The sequence below is a fragment of the Lepidothrix coronata genome, unplaced genomic scaffold, assembly GCF_001604755.1.
Source record: "Lepidothrix coronata isolate B3197 unplaced genomic scaffold, Lepidothrix_coronata-1.0 Scaffold319, whole genome shotgun sequence".
Lineage (NCBI taxonomy): Eukaryota > Metazoa > Chordata > Aves > Passeriformes > Pipridae > Lepidothrix > Lepidothrix coronata.
In genome coordinates this window covers 393,793-418,138 of record NW_016690499.1, presented here as the reverse complement: position 1 = coordinate 418,138, position 24,346 = coordinate 393,793, and the positions used below count along the sequence as shown (strand labels likewise).

Here is a 24,346-nt window from a genome sequence, read left to right as displayed (position 1 = left end):
TCGCCTTGCCCAGTCAGTGGTGAGCGGCCACGTCTGTCCCCGTGGTGTCCTGGCCTGTACCAGCGTGCTGTGCTCAGGAATGGCCGAGCCCAGGGTGGCCAGGCTGCCTCCTCCCCATGGACAGGGTGCCTGACACTGGGAGATGGGTTTGGCTCTTTGCCTGAGTGTGTGGAGGGCTTTGAGTTACTTGAGAGGACAAGGAGCTGGGGAGAGCTGAAAGCTGATAGTCCACGTGGTCTCTGTTGTTTGGGAAGTTGAGTTCCTGTAACCACCATGGGAACTCTGCTTTTAACCTCTCTGTGCTGATCAGGAGGGTTTGAAGCACAGGGTGATGGGAGGGATGGACACAGAGGAGAGAGAAGACAGCAGCTTCTCCATTTCCTCTTTCCTTGTACACAATTCCCCTTGCCTTTTTTAACAGTATTCCCCCCTGCCATCCTCCTCTACGCAGTTACTCAGGACTTGGATTGTAAGGAGATTTCCAACTGCTCTCTGGCCCCGTGAAGGTCCAGGACACAGGGAACACGCTGCATGACCAGGACCTATCACTGACCTTGGCCTCCCAGCCCCTCAGTGCTCCACTGTGTGCTCACCTGGACGTGGTACTGGGAAGTCTCGTGCATAATGATGTTGGAATTGGAGTATTTTTTCCTTTGTTCTGTAAAAAAAAAAGAAGAAAAAAACAAGTTTATCATTGTTTATCTCTGAATCAGGGTCTGAGAATTACAGCTCTGTAATTTCTGAGATTCCAGCCTCAACTGGAATATTGGGAATAATAAGACGTTAGCTTTTGTTAGAAGGATTGGAAAATTGAGTGTGTAAACTGTATGTTCAAGTTGTATTCCTTTGTGCTGCTCGTCTTTTGATTCAGCACCATTTGTGGAGCAAATTAAACCTTGTGTAAAGGAAATCCCTGGAAAAGGAATGATTAGGAAAGCTTTTGAAAGAGGGCTGGAGAGGTGAGGAGTGTTTTGAGAAGACTGGCAGAAGGCCAGAAGGAAAAATCCAACCACAACCCACCAGTTTGGACGTGACAGCCCTCTGACTCGTCCTCTAGAAGAACCCTCTGTGCTCTGGGATGCTTTCAGTTTCCTTTCTCCTTTTTCCTGGCAAGCCACAGTAAAGGGCTGTTGCTACAGGTAGGAAAGGCAGTTGGGATCAGCCAGGAACCCCAGTTTCTTGTAAAGTATTTTTATGAGGCAACAAATCCTCATTACTTCCTGCATTTCTTACTGGAAAGCAGCAGTAAAGAGCAATTAGGGAAAAAATTGCTTAGTATTCCGTGAGGCTATTGAACATAATCCTCCTGGAACTGACCCTGCCAGCTCTTGCTCGCTGTTTAATTGGCCCTTGGCCAGGGATTCCTTTAAATTGCTTGAATGGTAGAGGAGGAACTATCCAGGCCCAGAGTGATCTGGGAGCATCCAAACTGGAAACATCCTCCTGACCAGCAGAGGACATCCTTGGGTTTTAAAGAAGTATATGTTCATCTGAATTTCTCTGTGGTTCACTCAAAGCTCTCCTTAATACCTTCTCAGGGATTTGGCTTCTCTCTTGTTCTCCCCTTTTCTCTGAGCACAGAACACGTGGCCTCATTTAACAAATTTCACATTAAAGAGGCTGGTTCCTAGAAAATGTCTGTCCTGATAGGAACTCATTCCATCACTTTCCAAATGTATTAAAACCAGGAGCTTTCGGTGAAGAGGTGAGTTGACAGGAGTCAACATGTATTCCAGGCACTGCCTGCCAGGATTCCTGCAAATGCCCCTGTGTTTGACGTGCAGCTTCGTGCCTGGATTTGTCCTGCCTAGCACTGGCTGGGATTTCCAGCCAGCCCATCTAGCCCCTGGAATGCTCCCATTCCAGCTTTCTTTGATTTAGCTCACATCTAGTGGATATTTGGCGTTTCTTTGGCTGTCCTAAAATCGGAGTTGGGATCAGGGCCTGGGACACGTGCAGGGCCAGCATGTTTTCCCTTTGGGTCCCACCTTGGCACTGTGAGCTTTTCCTCCACATTCCCCCTGTAGCTCTGTTACACTTTTATTTCTCCTTGCCTTCCACAGGAAATGAGCGAGGATCAGCTCTGGCTCCACAGGCATTGCCAGCAGGTGTCTCTCCGGAACAGGCACTCCCTTTCCATGGGATCTGCCTGCGGGATTTCCCCTTTCTCCTTGGCCAGCTGAGAAGAGCTTTTACACGGAGCCCCTCTTGTCCCTCTTCTGAAGCCACAGGGCTGAGCAGTGATGGCAATCCTGCCCATGGCTGCAGGAGTGTGCTGAGCACCCACAGACACCCCAGACATGCTGGAAAGAGATGCCTGCTCTGGCCAGAGTGGACAGACACTGGATTCAAGCTGATTGCTAAAGCTTTTTAGCACTTTTCTAACACTTTAAGGCTGGTGTGTGCCACGAGCTTGGCAGGACATGTGAGTACTTCACACCTCCTGTCTCTGTGGCTGAAAACACAACAGTGTTTTGCCTCTGTGGCTGATTCCTGATAGCCCTGGAGTGGTGGCTGTTCCAGAGTAGAAGTGGTTTGTTGGTGGGAACGCTGGTTCATTGGTGGGAAAGCTGACAGAGGCATACTGGAGACTGCAGGTCTCTGAGCCAGGGTCTCCTACCCCACCAGCACTGACTCAGAGGTGGAGTGAGGAGAGTTCAGGGGGAAAGGCCTCGGACACCCAGCCCAGCTCCCTGCTCAGCCATTCCAGAGTGACCTTGAATAAAAGAATTAACATTGCAGCACAGCCACTTCCCACCTCGGGCTCGCAGGGAAGGCTCAGTGGCATTTTCTGTTTGCTGGGGGCTTTAATTGCAGTCTGTCCTACTTGGAATGTGGGGCAAGGTCTGGGGTAGGGCACAGGCAGCGCATCCCGCAGGGATTCGGGGCTGATGTGAGGCACTTTTCTTCTCTCAGTAACCTCAATTTCCTGCCCAGGCATTTCTCGTGTAAATAGATGACACTGATGGAAATGAGAGCACTGCACCCGTGTGGGATGGAGGCAGATCTGGAGTTTAAGGCATCCCTTAAAAGGCATCCCTTTTTTAAAGGGAGTGGAAAAGGCTGAAGTGGGTGGTCTGGAAACAAAGGGGGTTTATATTAGGGCAGGCAAATGTCTCCAGCCCTGAGAGGAAGGGTTGGAGCTGCACTGGGAGCTGCTGGTCTGTGAGGAAGGGAAGGAATACCAGGGGGATGAGGTTTCCAGAGGGAGGCTAGTGCAGATCTGTGTTCCAGGTAGGAAAACAGCCCCTGGAGCTGCAGCAGCAGTCAGGGCTGCAGCTTGTTGCCCTTGGACTCTCTGGGATCACCTCCAATGCCTTTGGCCCTTCCTCCAAGCTCAAAGAAGCTGGAGGAACATGTCCCGGTCAAGGGAGATATCAGCATGAATCCCTGAGAAAATATTTGGAGAGGCCCTTAGAAATTTTGGGGACTGGCCAAAACCTCAAAACTCTGCATAGCCCAACTTTCTATCACCTGCCCTTGGTGACTGCAGAAAGCAAAGGCCCCTTTAGACCTTTGCAGCCTTTTTCAGACAGTAGCAAGCCCAGGGACAGGGAGAAATGCAGATGTTTCCCCTCCCTCTGTTGATTTTCCCTGGGGGAATTTCTGCATTACCTCCGAGAGTGCAGAACTAGAACAAAGTGCCTCTATTTTGTCTCACCATGTCATTCAAGTGACGTCCCAGAATCTGCCCAGGGCAAGAAATGGGGTGTTACTGCATATTCTCTTTCCTGTCCCTTTCCTTAAGAAGGCTGCTTGTTCCTTCTCCTGAAATCCCTTCTGTCTCCTTGGCTTCTACCTGGCCCCCACACCCATGGAAACTTTTATTTTTGTGTTTCCTCCTGGCAAATGAAACCACGAGGTCTGGAACCAGCCCGGCTTTCCGGGGACAGCAGGGTGCCAAAACACTGAAATCTCCTTTCCTAGTGCTTAGTTTTGATTGAAACACAGGAAGAATTAAAGATCCAGGCTGCAGATCACTGCAGAGTCAGTCTTGGGCCACAGCTATCCGGGGAGCATGGGTGCTTTAAAGGAAAAGAGGGGCTTTGGGTTTATTTACTCAAAGCTGCAGAGCTTTCCATGATGCATCTTTATTAGTCTTTTCTTAAATCTGGCTCTGGTTGGGCTGGGCTAATACTGATACACTTTAGGAAGGAATTCTTCCCTGTGAGGGTGGTGAGGCCCTGGCACAGGTTACCCAGGGAAGCTGTGGCTGCCCCATCCCTGGAAGTGTCCAAGGCCAGGCTGGACGGGACTTGGAGCAACCTGGGCTGGTGGAAGGTGTCCCTGCCCATGGTGGGGGTGGGACTGGATGGGCTTGAAGGTCCCTTCCAACCCAGACCATTCTGGGATCCTGTGAGTGATGTCTGCAGGGGATCTGTGACTGACTCTTGGATCAACAGGGATCCTTTGCCTTGCACAGGGGAACTCCCCCAGCCAGAAAGGCTTCAGGAGGAGGGTCACCTGTCCCGTGTGCTTCCCTGCTGCCCTTTCTGCACAGCCCTGTCCTCATCTGCTGGATGCTGGATGGAGGGACTCTGGCTTGGCAGCAGGAACCAGTTTCCTCCTGGTTCATCCAACACCTCACCCGGGACACTTGGCATTTCTGCAGCTCCTGCAACGGGCACCTCAGGTGTTATCCCACCCTCCACCTGCCCCGGGAGGCAGAGAATTCCATAATCCCCATGTGATAAATGAGCATTGCAGGAATACAGGGAACACTTCCCCCAGATTAGCTCAGCCCCAACCTGCAGCTCCGTGTATGTCCTGTGTGACCTTCAGAGGCTGCGGCAGTGCAGGACTCTGGGTAGGACACAGGCAAAGGGCAAGGAGAGCTCCAGGGCTGTGGCACCAGTCCAGCAAACATCCCAAGGTGATAGAGGTGGCCCACAGCGACCACCACTGGCCTTTTTCCTTCTGTCTGCCAAGAGAGCCAAAGAGATGGGAAAACAATACGGCTTTGTCCTGTCCTTCTGGTGTCTTGCACGGGGATCCTGGAAAGTGCTGTGATCTGCTGTGGCCTGAGGAGCAGTTGTGCTGATCCCAGATATTTACTGTACAAATGGCATGGGTGATCCAGAAAGTTTTGAATGCCTTGAGCATGGATAACACACTGGACACGCACACTCTCATTGTCTCATCTCTTGCCTCTCAGGATCTGGCCCAGTGATCCCTAAGACAGTCCTTTGAGGAGGAAAAACTCCTATAAATGGTTCTTTAATGGAATTCATTTCAGTCCTGTCCTAACCAGGTGGTTTTACTCTTGCCTCACACCCAGAGGTGTGGGGAAAACAGCAAAGAATGTTATCTATCACCAGTACCCTACAGATAAACAGGGCTGTGTTTCCCACTGGCACTGGTGAGGAAATGGGAAAAGCTCAGACCACTGCAGGGGTACAGGGTGGATTTTACCCAAGGGCTCAAAACAGTGCTGGGCTGAAATCCCGACGCTGAGGCTAAAATCTTGTCTGGAAAGGAGAGTGCCCCGTTTGGCTTTGTGTTAAGGAGCGGGAGGGATGAAAGAGAGGAATAAATAAGGAAAAGAAGCAGGATCGATGCAAGTGCACACGGGGTTATCGGCTTGGTCCAGGAAGCCAAACCACGTCTTTAGAGCCAAGATCCCTCCCCATTTCTGTGCAACACCTTTTTTGCAGGGACTGTGGCTGTGAACACTCCCTTCAAGTGAGCACAAGAGATCAACTAGTGGGATAAACTGCCCACGGGACCAGCTTGGAGCTGGGATAATTGGTTGAGGTCTCTGAGCATGCTGAGCAGTGCCAAGGAGGGCAGGAGCAGGCTGGTCTCTCTCCAAACCAGAGGGCACAGTGTCCCCAGTACAATGTGCCAGTGGGACCAGGGGTGGGAGAAAGGGAGGTTGTAGAGTCAGACACCCAGTGGTATACCTGGAATATCCACAGCAGGGAACATCTGCCTGGGGAGGAGGGAAACAGGCTCCTCTGGGACTCAGCTTACCCAGGGAGTGTCCTGGGGCTGCACTGACCTGCTGGGGGTTACAGACTGCTACAGGCAGGATGCCAAAGCTCAGGGCAACGTTGCATCTCCTTCCATCCCTTTCCATCCCGAACTGCTCTAAACAAAAACTCCCCTGTGCGGGGCCAGGGTCAGCTGTGGGGTAAACAGGTGTCTCTAACAAACACAGGCAGCTACAGCAGAGCTGCAGGGCCTTCTCCTCCCCTCCATGCACATCCTTCTCTGCTTAATTAGTTTTATCACACAGGATCCTCCCTGATCCTCCCTATCCCTCCCCATATTTGTTTCCAGCCGTTGCTGGGCAGAAGGCACAGCAGAAAACAGGGGGATGGACAAGTTTGGAGCAGTCTGTGAGGAATCAGAGAGGTATTGGATTTGTTTTCCTTGGCAGTGCCACACCAAGGACCTCTCCTCCATTCCCTGCATCACACTGCCGACCTCCCCAGCCTCCACATCCATTGGAGCAGCCTAAAGGAAGTCCTGGCTGTGCCTCCCAAAGCTTGCCAGTTCTTTCTGTTATGTTATCCAGCTGTGCCCAGGCTGTTTATAGTAACCTGCCAGCATGGCATGGGCTGGGCTGTGCCAACCAGCAGGTCAGGGCCAGCCTCCAGGGCCAGATGTGGTGGTCTGAGCACAGCTCTACAGCAGCACAGCTCTGGGATCTGCCAGGCTCCTGCTTCCTCACCAAGCAGGAGGATGGGATGCTCCAGGTTGCACAGGGTTAGTGAAGGATCTGGTTTTGGGTCCTGCACAGACCTGCTGTGCCTGAGCTCCAGACAGGGAAGCATTTGCAGGTCCTGCCTTGCTGCTTCCCTGTTCCCCAGGGCCAGCATGGGGAGAGCTCCGTTTTGGAATATCTTTGCAGCTTAGGAAGCATCAAGCTCTCTGGGTGTGCTGTTACATTTGGAGCTGGTCTCTACTGGTGGCTGTGGCACTGGGAATCTCTGCCTGGGGCAGCTGTCGCTCCTGGCTGGTGTGTGAGGACAGCTCTGGAAGCTCTGGGAGTGAATGACCCGGCTCTCCCGGAGGTGTGAATGGGCTGTGGCAGCAGGGAGCAGGAGCCAGGTGCCACAGGGCTGAATTCCTACTCCACACGCTTCCTATTTGCGCAGCTCAGGCCCAGTGCTCACATTCCTGGTTTATTAGCTGAAGACACAACCCACTCCAGGAGAGCAAACAAAAACCTGACCCAGCTCCCGGGTTGTGCAAGGACTGAGCACATGAGGAACAGTGTGGGTTTGTGTCCAGCACGGCCGTGCTGCTCGGAGCAGGATCAGCGGGGGATTGAGGAGCGGCGGGGGAGGCTCATGGGGGGGGATGTTCCTTCTTGCCTTTACAACCAGAGCTGGGAGAAATCTGCCAAATTATTTGTCACCAAACAACCCAAAGTGGTGTTTTCTGAACTTCCCGTAGCTGGTAATGACATTTTTTGAATGTCAGAATACAATAAGTAAGATTGGGGGAACCTTGATTTAGTTAAAGATTAATTTGCTTTACTCGAGGATCAAAAAAATTCATAATGAAAAGTTGGTAGTTTTTTGGTTTTGTTTGTTTGTTTGTTTTTGTTGTTATTAAGTACCACAGCTTTTTTTTCCCAAGGTAATTGGGCACATCCAAAATGCCACTTCCATTTAGGAAAATGTTCCTTTGAGTAAGCTCTGAGCAAGCTCTGAGCAGTTACTCCATCCAAGGAGAAAACTTACACTCAACAGTTTTAAAGTGGCAAAGAAAAAAGGTTCCCTGGAGATGCTGAGCAGTGTCAGAGGTGGAGATCCCTCCCCACAGCATCCCTGTCCTAACTGCCATCCCAAATTCCCAGCCAACAGCACCTGGAGCAGTGCCTGCTCCTCCCAGTAGCTCCAGTCAGGGCTGAGCTGAGCCAGTGTGTTCCCTGTCTTACCCACCGCTGGGGTTTGACCTGCAGGAACCAACAGGAATGTTGGCTTCCGATTTTTCTTCCAGCCCTGTTTCCAGTTGGAGTATTAAATGTCCAAGGCTTTGAATAAAGGGGTCACCCACACGGCAGCGTCGGAGGGGAGCCGGGTAATCTGAACCTGGAATCTCTTGTGGGAAAGGGACCTGAAGAAAGGAGCTGAAGTGGCCTTGAGGGAGCAGTGCAGGAGGACAAGGGACTTATTCAGGGCTGGCAGTGGAGATGAGGAATTAATGGCCTGGGCAAGAAGGCTGGATCTTTGCTGGACCTCAGGCTTTCTCTCCAGTGAGATGAAAGCTTTAAAGACATGATGCTGAGTGGCACCATTCCGGTGCAGGCCCTTTTGGGAGACAAGGGGGTCTGTGGAGACTTCCAAGAGTCAGTTTGTGACCACTGAACATAATTTACTCCTTCTCTGTCGGTGTGTTCTGCCTGGCCAGGGCCAAGCAGCCTCCTGTGGAGCCTTTCTGCCTGTGGCTCCCCAGGGAGATGATCCCTGTCCAGGGCCAGGCCGGGCAGGAAGTGGCTCTTCTCTTTGTGCTGGTGCCCCGTGTCCTGTTACGGCGCCGAGGCCTGGCTTGGGTTACGGGGGTGCAGTGTCAAGTGGCCACGCCTCAGCGCCGCGCTCCGCAGCCTCACTCAGCCTCCACAATCCCTCTTCCAGCCTGTGCCCTGTCAGGTTCTGGTCTTTCCCACAAAGGAGTGTATTGAGCATGGAGCAGGCAGGGGCCTGATCTCACAGGTTTTCCCGAGGTGCAGCTGGGCACTGCAGGGACAGACGGAGCCAAACAGAAAAACTGCTGCTTCCCACAGCCCCCCGAGAAATCACTGTCACATCAAACTGCCCTGGGCTCAGCAGCTTCTCCTGGCTGTGCTGCCCGATCCCTTCGGAGAGCCAGTGCTGCCCAAGCAGCTGTGGGAGCAGCTGAGGGCACACCTGCAGGAGCTCACCTGAGACCCCTCTCTAAGGGGTGGCAGTGGCTTTGCTGCTGTGGGGAGCTCTGGGCAGAAGCACTTCCTGCCATCCCCTCCCGTGGGCTCTGCCCCAGCCACGCTGGTTTCCCCCCCAGGCTTTCATCCAGGCTGAGCAGAGCCCGTAAGCCGAGAAGCCGCCTAAATTATTTATGGGGTGCATTAACATTTATTCAGCCGCTGGCTGTGCGGGGAGGAAGGTGGCAACTTGATAGGTGCCAGCCATTCCCCTGCTGCCAGCTGAGCTGGGGCTCAGCTCCTGCAGCCACAGACCTTTCCAGAATGTGGAGCTGAACAAACGGGATGCTGTTTTGCTAAGGGGGGAGGAAAGGATGAGTGTCCTGCTCCCCTGAGAGATGGGAAATGCCACTGAGGGTGGCTGACCAGTTAGAAAGTGTATCCAACTCTGGTAGGGATAGAGCCAGGGGAGGGTATCTCGGGCATTTAAGCCAATTTCTTTGCAGAATTCCCTTTGGTTATCTCTCCCTATCCCTCTGTGCTCACCACAGTGAAGAAGATGTGCTGGTGGGCAATGTACTTAGTGACCAAGGCAATTTCAGCAGGCCAAGGGTGACACCAGGGCCATGAGCCCGTGTCCTGTGAGGACCTTCACACTATGTCCTGGAGCCCCCAGGGCAATCCCCCACCTTCATCACCCAGTTGCCTTTCTGTGCACAGCCTTGAGCTGCTGCTCTGCTCCAGCCTCACCACCATGATTTTAAATATCCCTCTCCAGGGTCTCACCTGAGGTGGGTTTAATATTCTCAGTAAGCCCCTGTTGATCCTGGGGACACCTTGGCCCTCAGGTAACATTGTGTACCTGCATTTGGCACCCCTGTCATGTTAGGCCAGCAGCGTTGTAGAAAAGACATCTTTGGAAAGCTAAACCCAAGGCCTTGTTCACCAAGAAATAATATTTAGACACCTGTGTGCATTGGAGCATCTGTGATCATTACCCAGCAAGTTTTGAATGCAGTGGATGCCTGTGTGCTGGGAATCTGGGAGTCACTGCACTCATTTCTTGGAGGTCTGGCAGTGTACAGACTGAGGGTCCAGCCTGATTGCACTGGAGAAAAATGGGAATATGGAAAGTCTTGTCAGCTCCAAACGTCCCTAAGCAGCATCATAATCACATAATGAAGGCCAGCTCGGCTTGGTGTGATTTGTTTCATTATAAAACATAATTCTCCCTGGAATTTTAGTTCTTGCCTGCCCTCTACCCCCAAATGTGCCAGCTCACAGCAGAAATTAATGCTGGGGGAGGGAGGATCCGAGTGGGAAGGGGACCAAGACATTTAAATATTGGTTTGCACGTGCTGAGTGCCCTTTCCTGAACTAAGGGGTGGGCTTCCAGTGCTGCCAAGCAAAATCCCTCTGGATATGCTCGTGCAGGAGCTGAGCCGGCCAACAGCCTCAGATTTGTGCAGGGAATGCCTGCAGGGCTTGTTCTGTGCTCCAGCAGAGGCAGGGAAATAATAGGCAGCTGCTTTACTCCTCTTGAGGATTTGGCCCAGGGACGTACAGTCCTCATTTAAGGTTTGCTGGAATTTGGTCAGAGAGGTCCCAACCCTGGTGAAATTTGCTTTTGGGGTGTGTTCATGTGAAAAAATGTAAAAGATGGAATTCTGTGTAGAAAAGTGCTTATTTGAGAGCTGTGTTTGTTCTAAAGGCAGTCTGTCAGCCTTCCCCCTGGCTGGTTTTTGTGGCAGAGGCATCCTGGGGTGCTCCCTGCTCCCTGTGCCATGGCACCATCAGCCTTGGGCTCAGCGTTAGATCCCGCCCTGGAACCCTGTCAGCTCAGAGCCCTGGGCCCCTGCCCCCATGGGTGCCAGCCCACACACCTGCATGGCTCCACCACCACTGTCAGCTCCTGGCTTCGTTTTTACAGCCCTCTGTACTCCTGTTTACATGGAAACCACAGGCCTGCCCCTGATGGGATGTGCCGGAGTTTCAGTGCACAGCTGAAGGAATGATGCCCTTGGAGGCAGGAGGAGTTTGTCTGAACTGGCAGTCCTGTGTGCACTCAAAATTTCCACACCTCATCATCTTGCTTCTTTATCATGTGTCCTTCCATCTCCCCCACTTGGCACCTGCCCATCCTGCAGCATCCAGGGCAGCCCAAATTTCTGCTCTACCCGTATCCCTGTGTTTCATTCATTGGCAGCTAATTGAAGTTAGTTACTTGTTTAACACTAAGTGCAGCCCCTGCCATCCCACTTCTCCCCAGAGAGATAAGTCACTTGTGGGACACTGCTCCAGGCTACTCCACTTGGATAAACCTTCAGCCAAAACCCTATGGCAACCAAAGTCACTTCTCAGGGACAAACAAACCACCTTGGCAGCTCATAGCTGCTGAGGGCGATTTCTGATCAAATAGATCTCCAAGGAGAAACACACACATCCTGTTCATTCCCAATTAAACATCAACCGTGTAAATCCCAGCTCTCGAGAGGAAGAGTTTGCAGGCTCAGACTCCCCAAGAGCTGCGAGTGTTCCCCCAGACAACTCCTGTCTTCCCAGGGAATAACTGAAGGAGGTGATTTCTCACAAGACTTTCTGCTTGTTCAGCCCACCCCACAGGCCACATCTTCCCCTGGGGAACATTGAAAGAGCTGCTCAGACCAAGACTAACTGTTTTTGGTACGTAAATGTTCTCTGTGGTGGTTTGTGAACAAGCTGCCTCTTGGGCTGTGCACAAACACCCATCCTGCCCATTCCCTGCACTTCCAAAGAGCCAAAGGGCACCGGAGTTTTCATGGTTCACTGAGTAGTTAGAAGAGGATAATCATTAACCTGCTGAGGACAGTCTTTCTTTTGTGAGGTCCTTTATCAGGGGATCTTGCTAACAGACCTGGGGAGGATCTGGATGAGGGGAAGTAGTGTTCTGTTCCCACAAAATCTCAGCTGTCCCCAGTGCGGGAGGTGTTGGCACAGACATAAGATGTGTTTTTGCCTCCAGGTCAGGCCAGCCTGTCATGTATGGAGCTCTGGATTCATGTGGCTTTGGTTGAGTTCCAGCCTAGAACTCCCCAACAGCCCGTCCAGCTCTCCAGAGGTGCCTTTGCTATAGGAAACTTGGGATGTGTTTGTGGACACAACTCACCGTACAGGTCCTTTGCGCTCAGCTTGGAGGCTCCGTCAGCTTTGCCCATGCTGCCACTGGAAAAGGAGGAGGGTACAAATCAACCATCAGCTCCCAAATCTTTTTAACATCAGCTTTCACACAGCAGCTCTGCAGCTGTCCCAGAGGGCCCAGCCCTTCCTTTCCTCCCCATCACATCCATTGGATGTGGTAGATCTCCGAATTACCAGGGAAAGCATTTCCTCGTGGACTGTGCCGGCTCTCCTTGTGCAACCCTACCTGTTATCCACACCACGGGGACATGTCACTGAGCCCTGCACTGGAAACAGGAGATGGAGCAGCCCAGCCAGGCCTGTCCCACTAGAGTTACCTGCACACAGTGTCCTGGGAAGGACAGCGCTTCCAGAGGGGCTGCTTTAAGGACCCCGGCTCCCAGTGTGCCATAAGGGGGGTTGTTCCAGGGAACAGCCCAGGTAAATGGAGACCCCTCTGTGTTATGCCTGAGTACCCCTGAACCTGAGGCAGTGTAAGAGCCAAGATCATGATCCCTTCTGAATGGACCTGTTGGAGATGTACCCCTTTGAAGGCAGGTGCTCAGGTATAGAACATATCCCATGTAAAAATGTGGGAGGACGGAATTGTGTGCAAACAGCTGGGTTTTGGGGTGTCAGGCCCCTAAGCACCACCATGTAGGGCCACCCCCATGCCTGGGTCATGGGTAGGACTGAGCAGCCAGGAAATAACAGCGTTTCCTCTGGCAGAGGAGGATCCAAGCAGGATCTGAGGTGCTGTGGACAGGCTGTCTGGCACGGAGCAGTAGCCTGTGGGTGCACAGGGGCACCTTCTCCTGTCACTATGTCCCCTTGAGGGCAGACAGCAATTCATGGTGCTCTTACACTGTGCAGGAAGGAGGGAGAGACCTGGTGGCTGTGGCTCCACTGGGAACCTGCCCTGGACTGCTGTAGCCCCAAGGCTGAAGGTGGAGAGGCTTCTGGTGTCCCTCTCCTCTCTCCACCTGATGTGGCCTTATCAAACCACAGCACACAGGGCAGGTGATGTGTGAGGCAGGGCCAGGTTCTGAGGTGCCCAGGAAGGGTGAAACAAACACCAGGGATTTTGGGGACAAGCGTGAGCACTTGGAGCATCCCCTGATGGTAGGAAGGAGTGGTGGAGGAAGCCCACCATGGAGATCCTTACTTGGATGAGCCGGGGTTGCTGCTGAGGGATCCCTTGTGACTCATGTTGCTTCACAGGCCAGGCAACTGCAGCAGAAGCAGAAGAGACAGTGTCAGTGGTTATAAAACAGGCTGTCAGGTGATTTATCCCTGTGCATCCTGCCCTTCCTGCTCCGAGTTGGGGTCTCCGAGCAGATGGAGCAGTCGGGTGAATTCCCTCCTGCTCCCAGACACCTCTCCTTGCTGTGACCTGGGCTGGAGGTGACACATCTCAGGATGCTTTCTCAAAACCTATTTCCTCTTCTCACTCTTGCCCATCCCTTCCAGGCACACCCCAAATCGGTGGCATTCCAGCACGTCTTTCCCCAGCAGTGCTGCCCTGCCTGAGGTTTAACAGCGACTGAGGTGACCTTTGCCTTCCCAGCGTGTCCCTGTGCCCGTGTGCCCGTGGCTGTGTGTCCTGAGTCATTTGTCATGCCTAGTGCCATTCGCTTCGCTTTTGTTATGTGGTAATTTTAAGCTCTACACCAGCTGTTAAGGTATGTTTATGAGGGGATTGCCCACATAAAGAAAAGTGGAATAACTGAATGCTGCTCCAGTGGCAGCACAAGGATGGAGGAAATTGGGCTGAGGTGGCTGAGTGCTTGGTGAGGGGCAGACAGGCTCAGTTCAGACTTTCTTCCTCCTCTTTCAGATGAGAATCATAAATAATGTGGGAGAAGATGTGAGAGAGATCCAGGCACTGCTCTGACAGCAGAACTGCAAGGGTGGGGGGGGAAGGGGGAAACAAGATATAAAAAAATCTCAGGAAATACTTTGTATTGGCATCCAAGATCTTCACCTCTGCTCCAGTGTGTGAGCTGAAGGGAAGCCAAGGCAAAGTCTGAAAGGTTTCTTAGTTCACTTCAGGAAAGCTCAGGGGCACCTCTGTGCCTGGGTTGGACCCTGCTCACCTCCTGATAAGTTTGTCAGAAATCAAAGGTTTCTTTAAAATACTCATTGTTGGCTTGAAGGAAAAAGTTGCTCAATGTCCTCAATGGGATTTCCTGTGAGGGGACCTCTGAGTGTGCTTGGCATGTGCCAGGGGCTGCCCTGACAGCTATGGGCAGGCAGTGGAGCTTCCTCTCAAGGCTTGGTCTTCACTGGATTTAGGCTAAAGTGTGTGTAATCCCCAGGGAATACTTAGGAGTCATCCCTGCCACCTGGGATTTCCCCTCTGCTGCAGGGCTTGTTGTATCATCAGCAGACCTGCCCTAGATTCCTTACGTATCCGTTTTTATTCCCTGTGTTGGAAACACTCGTTTGTGGTATTTTGCTCCATGTGTTTCACCCTGAGGTGAGGGCAGAGACAGTTTTCTCACTGATCTTATCAGCCCTGCCAAGGGATGTGTTTATGGAGATGTAGCTCTTCAGGTGAAGCTGCACACAGTGTGTACGGAGAACCCCGGCACATTTTGGGCTCGGCCTCACAACTCGCAGCCTCTTTACTGTCCCAGTAACCCTCCTAAGCACTGAGGCACTGCTAGAAATGACTCTCACGTGCATTTTGGAGCCAGTATATTCTTCTTTTTTCATCTCTCTTGTGGTCAATGCTGAAGTCCCTACACACACTTATATACAGGTCTAAATTCTCATTCACCTTAGAATAGAAACTTGGTGTTCTGCCAACCCCTCTGAGTGTAATAAAACCCATCCCTGTGCCCAAGCTTGGGTACCTGTGAATTTTTCCTCCCTTAATAGCTGTCTACTGGTTTCCTTTTACAGTCCTCAAACTGTTCCTATCTCCCAGATCTCCGTGGGCATTAGCATAAGGTACCTGGAAAAGGGAACTTGTGCTCTGAAAAACCCCGCTCTGCTCTGTTTCCTCTGCACCACCCAATCACTTGAGTCCCACAGCTGATGATAGATGGGAATGTTTCTGCATGTTAATGTCATATTTCTGGCTCCCTTTCACTTACTGCCCCAGGGCTGTGTCCGTAATGGACTGAAATCCAGGTTACTCCAGCAGGAATGTGGCACCGAGTCTGGCCCGTGGAGCTCACAGCAGGTCCCAGGCCCCAGCTATGAAGCAACAGGAGGAACCAGGGATGCAGCCATGGTCACCCTGGTTTTTGCTTCTCCTTCCCAAGCTCTGTTCAAAAGAAAAACTGGGATCTGCTCTTGGAGAGGCCCATCTGGCAGTGGCAGAGGGTCCTGCTCGGCTTTGTGGGTGAAGCAGGACCAGCCCTAAAATGAGGCAATTCTTCATGTCATGGTGGTTAATAAAGTACTGATGGGATAAGCTGGGCTCCCCCGATGAAGGCAGGATAAGCTAGCCTGGAAGGTTGTCCTCCCTTCCAGGGTGCCTGTGTCCCAAAAAGGCCATGGAACTGGAAGCAGTGTAAATGGCTGCCCAGTCAGCACGTCCTTATCGTGCTGGGCTCCCTTTTCTCTGGTTTTTCCTGCTGTTTTGCTGCCTTGCCCTTTGCCCAGCTCTCCCCACTGTGCTCAGGGCCAGGGCTGTGCCCAGGCTGTGGGACTTACGGAGGGTGTGGTGTGTGCTGGCCAAGTTAAACCAGGCCAGAGCCTCGTGCCAGAGCTTTTAATTCAGCGTAAATTACCTGATATTAATTGACTTCGAGCTGGAAGACTGGGAGGGGGAAGGGCACGTTTCTAAGGGCTTGGAGACTTTATAATGAGTTTGCTAAATCAAGAGACAACTGGGCTTGAGGAAGGTGAGGGAGCGGCTGAGAGCACTTCCCCTTCAGTGCGGGCAGAGCCAAAGATGGGAGAGATGAAGCTGTGGGCTAGTGGCTGGCGTTCCCCAGGTTCCCTTTCCCCATGGGAGCATCCCTAAGAGCTCCTACAGTCTGCAGCCTCTTCCAGTTGTTGTCTTCTCCCTGCCCTGATTAGAGGGTTCCGATCTCCCTCTTATCTCCCAGCAGGTGTGGCTGCTCCCTCCTCCCCCAGCGGGGTGACTGCAGGGCGGGAAGAGAGAGGCAGATTTTGCCGTGCGATGTGCGGCTGTGCCGGCGTCATCTTTGACTCAGACTCAGCAAATCCAATTTCGGGACCATCACCTGCCCTTCTGCTGGTGCAGGGCAGTGTTTGTGTGTGTCACCAGGCAAGGCAGCTCACTGTTGCACAGTGTGGAATGGGATAGGGACTCCAGGAGCTAAGGTGGGCTCACATTCTGGTTGCTTCTACTGGAGCGACTACAGGGAAGTACAACTGCATGGCTAAAGCCTGGCACTGTGTGTGATCTGTCCCGGGACAGGCAATCCCAGAGGGAATTAGGGAGGCCAGCACAACTCAGTGCTGAAGGACATGGAGGTGAGTGAAGTCATCTTGTACTTTAAAGCACAGGAAACCTCACTCCCTGACTTTCCGGCCACTCTTATCCTTGGAGGTCAAATATCCTCCCGAAGACACACGGAGCCGTGACGGGAGCCTGGCATTGTCTGTGCTGCACTTCGGTGCTTTTATAGCAAATGGATGCTGGCCATGCATTGTTTGGACTTGCCCTGAGTCTCTTTGAAGAGGGAACTGTGACATTGATCCCTCTTCTTCAAGGGTGGGGAAGCTCTTTGGGAGGGGAAAGACTAATATCTCTTTCTCCTCTTTGGGCTGATTTCTGCTATTGTTGTACTTTATTAGGTATAGTTGTCTCTTATCTGCTGTGGTCAGACATTTTTGTTCTTATAGGACATAGAAAGAACATGAAAAATTCTGGATTTCGGTAAAAACTGGACAACTTGAAAATGTGAAGTACTAGTGGTTTTTTTAGGGCTATTATTATTATCATCACTGCCAATAACAGCAGCATCTGGTGTCTGTGAGTGCTTTTCTTGATGGGTCTAAGACCTTTAAGACTGAGATTGGGTTTGTTGGTATCAGAGAATATTAGGAAGTGATTGTAGCAGCAGGGGAAGTGCTGGTCAAAACACTACAGCTTTTGCTGGAACAGAATTAAAATATGGTGAAACCCCCAAACCCTTAAGCTAAGTGACCTAGGAGGAATAGCAAGTTTTTCCAAGCATGCTGTAACCCAGTTCTAACAGACCTTGTCTGTGTTTCCATCAGTCATCCCATGGAAATCTGCCTGGGGTGACAGGACTTCCGAATTCCCTGTCAGCCATGGGGAAGGGAGTCTCTGCACCCAGAGGTTCTGGGGCTTGGGCAGGGGTGAAATACACGTGATGAAAACGTCCTGCTGGGGTGAGGGGTCCGATATGAGGCGGGTGCTGCTCTCCGTGAGTGTGTCCCGACCCCGCGGGATGGGCCAGGCAGGAATGCTGGACTGGCAACAGCCTTGGGGAGTAACATAAAGCTCAGGGAGCAACATGAGCTGGGCACCACACCATGTTATCTTTTACACTTCCCAGGCCAACAAAGTGCTGTCTGTTAGGGCTGCTGGGTGTTTCCATCTGGGAATGTTGTGCTGGAGAAAGCTGTTTGATGGGCTGTGCTGCGAAGTTCAGGCTGCTGAGACTCACAGGAGAGCAGAGGGAGCACTGGCACCCTGGCACCCTGGTCCATGTGTCCTGCACTGTCCCTGCTCCAGACAGCCCCCCCAGCCCTGGGAGTATCCCACTGGCTCCCACAATCTGTCCTGCTCGCTGGGATGGTATGGAAGGATCTGGCAGGTTGGGAAGGCCACAGTCCACTAACAAAACAGCCCTGTGTGCTCAGGGCTGCTCATGTCGTACCAAGAGTCCTAAATTCACACAAACTAGTTTAGATCTCTAAAAGTCCTTGTGAGATGGACCCTGGGGGCCTGTGGTTGACCTGAGAACTTCACGTGGGTCCCTGGTCCAGCCTCCTAACGATGGAACCACCCTGCTCCTGCTTTTAGTTGCTTGTGGAGCGTGTGGAGCTGCAGGGTGTGCGTGGCACGTCCCACGTTACAGCAGTGACAGTCACCGGGTACGACCTGCCAGGGGTCTGGCAGGAACACTCCCTGCTCTGCACATCGGATTTTTCACATTGTGGAGATTCTCCAAAGACAAGCACCTGGATAAATATAGCCCAGCCCAACAGGTCTGGGCAGAGAGGAACCAAGTGTTCTTCAGCCCTCGTGGGAGAAGTGGCAGCAGCTCTTTTGGACTGAGGCACCTCAGACCTACAGCCACCCTTGGCCCAGCTTTGGTGGACACTGACCACCCTTGTTTGAGTCCCCTCTGGATTTACTGTTGGACCCCAGGGGGCTGAAATGGAGCCTTTGGAGCTCGGAAACACAAACTGGCACCACGGAGCAAAGTGCCAATATTGACAAACTCCTGATGGGAGATTCACAGAGAACCTAGAGAGAGCATGGGCAGGCACCCCGTGCCCCCCCAAACACACACCCTTGTGTGTCCATAGGTGATCCACAGACAGACCTTGGAGACCCTCATTGCCCACAGGCTGGAGTGGGAGAGGAAGGCACTGAACCAAAAACTAGGAGCTTTTATACTCCTGCCAGAAAGTAAAACCTTCCTCCCAGAACTACAACCAAAAGCAAGTCTAGACAGCGCCCTGCTCTATAAATACCCAGGGAAAATGCACAAACAGCCACAGTCTCCAAGATCTTGGGAAAAAAATGGAAGCTGACTCCACCACCCCTTGGAAAGAGTTGTTTTCAGAGTCCCCGTGCTGAGTCACAGCTCCTGGATTTACGCTTTTCCTCTCTGCTGGAGGAATTCCGCAGAGGCTGGGTGGAGGGAAAACAGGGAGCAGGTTTGGGCTTGCTGTGTGTCCTGCCAGGGGTTCCAAGGTGAGCATTATCCACGCTTGGGCTGCAGTTTAGCAAGCTGGAGAGCCAGGCCCAGAAATAGTGTGTTAAATATTAATGGATGCTTTTGGAAAATGGAAGGAGACAGATGAGTGTTCCTTGTATAAAAGCTCATTAAATGGTTAAATTAAAAGACCCCAGTTCAAAACTACCTGACTGGGAGAAAGTGTCACATGAGTCACTTGTACTCCCCAGGAACAAAAACCAGCATGACTGTGGTGGGTTGACCAGCCAGACCCGATACAATGACACATTCCCTCGGCTTCCAGGGAAGAGAGGAGAGTTGTGAGGAATTTTGTAGCTTTTTTCCTCTGTCCTGTTTTTATTTTGTACCCACACCTTCTGTGAGCTAAGCCTGTCCCTGGCACCACCCAGCTCCTGGGAGGTGGGAGCCAAGGAGCTGTGGGAGGCTGGAGCTGGCTGTGGGACTGTCTGGGCAGGACGTGAGGGACCTGTGGGTGTAGCATGCCTGGTACCCAGAAAGTTTGCTGAAGAAAGCACTGGAAGAAAGGTGGTTGTCATGCTGAGGGTTTCTCTGCCCTGTGTCCTTATTCACCCCACACCCCAAAAATGATCCCGAGTCCTGTCCTGGAGCTGTGCTCTGGGCAGTGGATCACTGGGAGCGAGGGGGTTAGAGCTGGGATTTTTAGAAGTGCTAAGGATTGAAAGGAAGCCTTTTTCATTGCTCTGTGTAGAAATCAGCACTCGGACATCAGGCCAGTAAAAACAGGGAGTGACTCTGCCTGTGTGTGTCATACTCCAGAGCAGGATGGGTAACAGCCCCAGCCCAGCCTGGAGGAGGGCATTGAATTGCCTCTGTGTTCAGGAAAAACACCAAAATCCTGTGTGTAACCATCTGTGTGTTCGTGTCCCTGGCTGCAGGCACCAGAGCTGTTCCTCATGTGCACCTCCTGTATAGCTGGAATATTTCTCTGAGGTTTTTTCCAAGCCTGAAGGCATTTGTGGAACAGCTGGGAGGGTCGGTGAAAGGCTGGCACTGGTGGGGATTGTGGACTCCCCATCCCTGGACGTGTCCAAGGCCAGGTTGGACGGGGCTTGGAGCAACCTGGGCTAATGGAAGGTGTCCCTGCCCATGGCAGGGGGTGGGACTGGATGGGCTTGAAGGTCCTTTCCAACCCAAACCATTCCAGATTCTAGGAGGATAGGCTTGAGCTGGGATGGAGTTGTGAGGGTTCCTGCTGCTTCCTGCAGAGGTGTCACAGCTCTGATGGAGACAAGCACAGCAAAGGGGTGTTTTTCATGGTGGGATTTCAAGGACCAAAGCTCAGGGCTGTCACATCCCTGCTGAAAGGTGGTGCTGTGTTTACCAAAGCACCCACAGCAAAATTGCTTCTTCCAGAAGCTTCAAGGCTGCCTGGTCCAACACGGACCGTGCCGATAGCCCCGGGGTGGTCCTGGTTCATCCCGGTGAGGATCAGTCATTTCTGCCCAGGTGTGGGTGTACAGGTGCAAGAGCTTGGCCTTGCTGTCAGCACTGCTTTCAGTTAATCACTCAAGTGCCTTAATTGTCCATTAAATCATTGCTTTAATGTGTAAGTACAGGGTGCCCTCCCTCCCCTCAGTCCTGGGCGATCCCTACGAGCCAGCCTCAGCATTCCTGCTTCCTCTCCTCTTTTACGGGACCTGTAATCCTAACAGAGAAATTTGGCAGGTGGATTCATTAATTCCCAACCTGTAGCCCCGGGCAGGCCATGATCCACCCGACCATCCCCGCCTGGCTACTGCCAGCCCCAACTGGGCTGCAGTGCTTCAAGGAGGGATGGATGGGAGATATGGTTGGTCCCTCGCCCTCTCAAGAGGGGCACAGGGAGTGTTGCTTGTCAGTGGACTCCCCCATCCTGACTGGTTTGTGAGCAAATGGAGGTGTTGAGATCCATGGGACCTTTCCACCACCTCTTGCTAAAGGCAGGGCATTTGTGGTCACTCCCTGAAATGCTGATTCACTTCCCTGGCAGAAACTCAGGCACGTAGCAGAGCAACCACTGTGCCAGGAGCTTTTCTCCATCAGAGATTTTCTGCATCAGAGAAAAGCTGTTCTTGGGCTCAGAGCCACTCTGGGGCCACGTTTGGCTTCAGTTTGCCTCCAGCATGGTCAGCTCGGAGTCTCTGGGGTTGCAGTCAGATGATGATTGGTAAATCTGAACCAAGAAACTGGTAAATCTGAACTAAAAATCCTTCTCTCCCTGTGTAGGAAGGTCACAGCATCCTATCTTTCCCCATAGAAAGGGAGAAGGCAGCATCTCCCTCTGCCTATTCCAGTGAGGAGCTATTCCACTCTGCCCCTACTCCCTTTCCAAATCTCTGCCTACAGCAGTTGGGGCTTGGGAAACAGCAATATTTTTCATTTCCTGCTGTAAAACTCACCCTGGGCTTTTTGCTGGGCTGGTGGGGCAGAAGTTTTGAGGGAGGAGAGTCATCTCTTAAAAGTCTCATTTGATGTTTAAGGCTTTTGCAGCCTTTTTTAGGCTAATCATGACAACATTCATTGCCATCTCTTCCCATCCCATTTTGTGCTTCCTACTCATATCCTGTCTGTATATTTTTGGCCATTTGTAACAATTCATTGGAGCTAAAACTTGGCACATGGGAGCTGGGCTCCAAGTGTCACTGCAGGAAAGCAGGCTGACACCAGTTTAACCAGCTCAGTGGTGGCCCCCAGAAATGTGTTGGGGTTCAGGTCAGCTTTTGGTGTGACAGCAGCACTTTGGCATTTTTAGTAGTAGTCTAATGTGGCCTTTTCCTTCTGTGGTTGGTATTTTCATATATATCTCATGGTAGATAAAATTTTGTATGGAAAAAAAGGTGAATTATTCCTTCCCAGTCGCCTGTGAAAGGCAGAAATGGGAGTTTTGCTCTCCATCATTTATTTGTTTTACCTGCAAAACGCTGAGATTTTTGGATTCTCACAGATAGTTCCCTTAGGAACCATAATGTTCAGTGCTGGTGCAAAACAAGTTCTGTTGCACAATACTTAACTAAACTCTCACACCAGGCTGGGGAAGCCCTGCTCTGTTTTTGGGGTCAGAAGACAAGATGCACAGTCACAGGAAATCACTGGGTTGATTTCTGATGTTTGGGCTTTTGGTGAAGCTGTGGGTGAGGCCACGGGAGGGTTTTTCAGCCTGAACATCCAGTTACCCATTAACCAGAACAGTCCCTGGAGAGATCATTCCAAAACCAAAATAAAACCCATTCCCTTTGCCCTTTGTTTCGTACAGAATAGAAGGATGTGTGAGGCTGGGTTTATCAAAATAATTCACATGGCAGTTTCTAATCTTGCGGTGCAGAAATGTTTTAACAATCTTGCCACAAAATAATTAATCTCCTCCGAGGGCGAGGAGGAAAAGGCACAATTGGTCCCTGCAGAGTCTGGGATGGGAGTGTGAGCTGGGCTAGGAGGCACCGGAGTGATTCCAGGGCTGGGAAGGGAGAGATGAGTTTCCTGCAGTGCCCCAAGGAGGAAAGGTTTCACTGGGCACTCCTGCGTGGCCCCAGGGCTCAGCACAGGGCTTTCCAGTGCCACAAAGCTAGAGCTGTGCAGGGGGACACGAGGAGATGCTCTCTGCTGTGGGAGCCTCGGCGCTGTGCAGCAGGTTTGCCCAGAGAGGTTGTGCTGCCTCGTTCTTGGAGATTTTCAAGAACAGCTGGAGGGAACTGTGCAGCCTGCTCTGATTGCAGAGCTGACCCTGCCTGGGGTTGGACTGGAGACCCCCTGAGACCTTGTGATCCTCAGAGGAGATGGGCAAGGAGCAAGAAAGCCCTTTCTGCCACGTGGGCAAGGTGTGCTTGCAAGGATCAGGGCTGTGGGGACATGGTGGTGCCCACACAGGCCACGTGGATGCTCCTGCAGCCAAAGGAGAGCTGGGGTGGTGCTTTCCACAGCCTGGGCTTAAAACCACTGAGCTCTCCTCGCCGGCCTGTCTTTAGGGTCTGATCCTTAAATGAGCCACAGGTTTATGGGTCACCTTTGGAGCAGGAGAAGGTTGGCAGAAGCAGGGTTGTGCCTAAACATGCACATTGGAGAACCTGGCATATTCTGGGAAGGTCGTTCTGAAGAAAGAGGCAGGTGGCCCCGAGAGCACAGGAATATCCATGGTTTTGGGAAGGACAAAGTGCTGTTCCTGGTGCTCGTGAGTCCTGCCTGGGGGCCTGCTGCTGAGCTCATGGATGTCTTGAGCCACCCAAGTTGTCCTTTAGCTCGAGTTGTTGAGGGCAGGATTCCAGGATGAGGACCTGAGTGCCCATCACTGGCCCAGGAGTGGAGCGTGGCCACTGTGAGCAGAGTCCTGGCAGCTGCAGGCAATTGGCAAGGACAGATCCCACTGGAGTCAGCTCCAGGGAAACAGCAGGGACTGCCGAGGGTGGTGGCAGCCCAGGTCTCCCCCACAGCCTTGTCCTTTGACTCCTTCTCACCTTTGACTGTTTGCTCACCAGGTCTCGGCAGGCAGGGAGCAGGGAGCAGGAGTGTCTCCAGGCTCATGCCAGGTGTGGAGCAGATGTACTGGGACCTGTCTGGTCTAGTTTCCATGTGGCAGGGCTTTGACTGCTCGGATGGTTTCAGTTCTCATTTCCTGGGCACGTTTCCTTCCACAGAGCAGTCACTGGGCCTGGAGCTCCTCTTCTCCCTTCCATCCTCCCTTGTGCTCAGAGGAGCCAGAAGCAGCTGCCTGGACATGGGGTGGTCCATCACCCCTCCCATCACCTGCCCTCAGTTCCTGTTCAGGGGCAGGTTGGGAGCACACACACAGCTGCAGCACTTGTGGATCCCAGAGGAGAGGCCAAGACAGCGCAGGAGCACGGGAAGCCTCTGCACAGTTCCCCAGCCTCCAGCAGTGGGGGTGAAGAGCTCTCAGTACCCTTTGTCACCCCTGAATTTCTCCAGCTGCATTTGACCAGGCTGTTAAACTCTGGCCCATCCTGAATGGCCTGTGTGCTCCGCGCTCTGCTCTGCGTGGTGTTCTCAGCCACCTCCTTTTGTTCCTGCCACACTTGCCAGCTGCTGGTTTCGTGGGATGCCCCCAGCTCTGTCAGCAGGAAGCAACTGTTCCCTCATTCCGTGTCTCTGTGCCACAGGCTCTATCTCAGATCTCAAGGAGAGCAGCACCTCAGTGTCCCTCTCCCAGGCTGAAGAGCATTGGAATTTCCATAACTGAAGTCACAGACACAGGGGCTCTTCCTGCTTTGATTTTAAGCTCAGAGCAGCTGCAGCAGTGGCAAGAGGTGCTTCCATGGCAAGAGATTGCTCAGGCAGCCGATGGCCTGACCACACCTTGGGTGTTACCTGCACAGCTCTGGTACATTTGCTCTCAATTTATCCTGCTGAACCTGCTCCTGCCTTGCTCTGTGCAGCAGCTCCTCTGACGGAGCTGCAACTTTTCTGCCTTTTTTTTTAGCTACTGAAACTTTATCAACTTATTTTC

At 52.3% G+C, this 24,346-nt stretch overlaps 1 protein-coding gene across 2 annotated transcripts in view; it reads right to left on the bottom strand.

Annotated features, from left to right (window-relative positions):
• The window catches only part of EPS8L2 (EPS8 like 2), a 49,425-nt gene that overhangs the window by 19,044 nt on the left and 6,035 nt on the right, over positions 1-24,346 (bottom strand). The window contains exons 1-4 of one of the 2 annotated variants that reach the window (XM_017838007.1): positions 19,058-19,078; positions 13,176-13,240; positions 12,000-12,055; positions 594-658 (exon numbers count right to left, since the gene is read on the bottom strand). In XM_017838007.1, the coding sequence (XP_017693496.1) occupies positions 594-658; positions 12,000-12,055; positions 13,176-13,219 (165 nt within the window). In that variant the 5' untranslated portion in view covers positions 13,220-13,240; positions 19,058-19,078. Of the gene's footprint in view, positions 1-593; positions 659-11,999; positions 12,056-13,175; positions 13,241-19,057; positions 19,079-24,346 lie in introns of those variants that run through there. The other variant, XM_017838006.1, reaches the window with a different exon arrangement.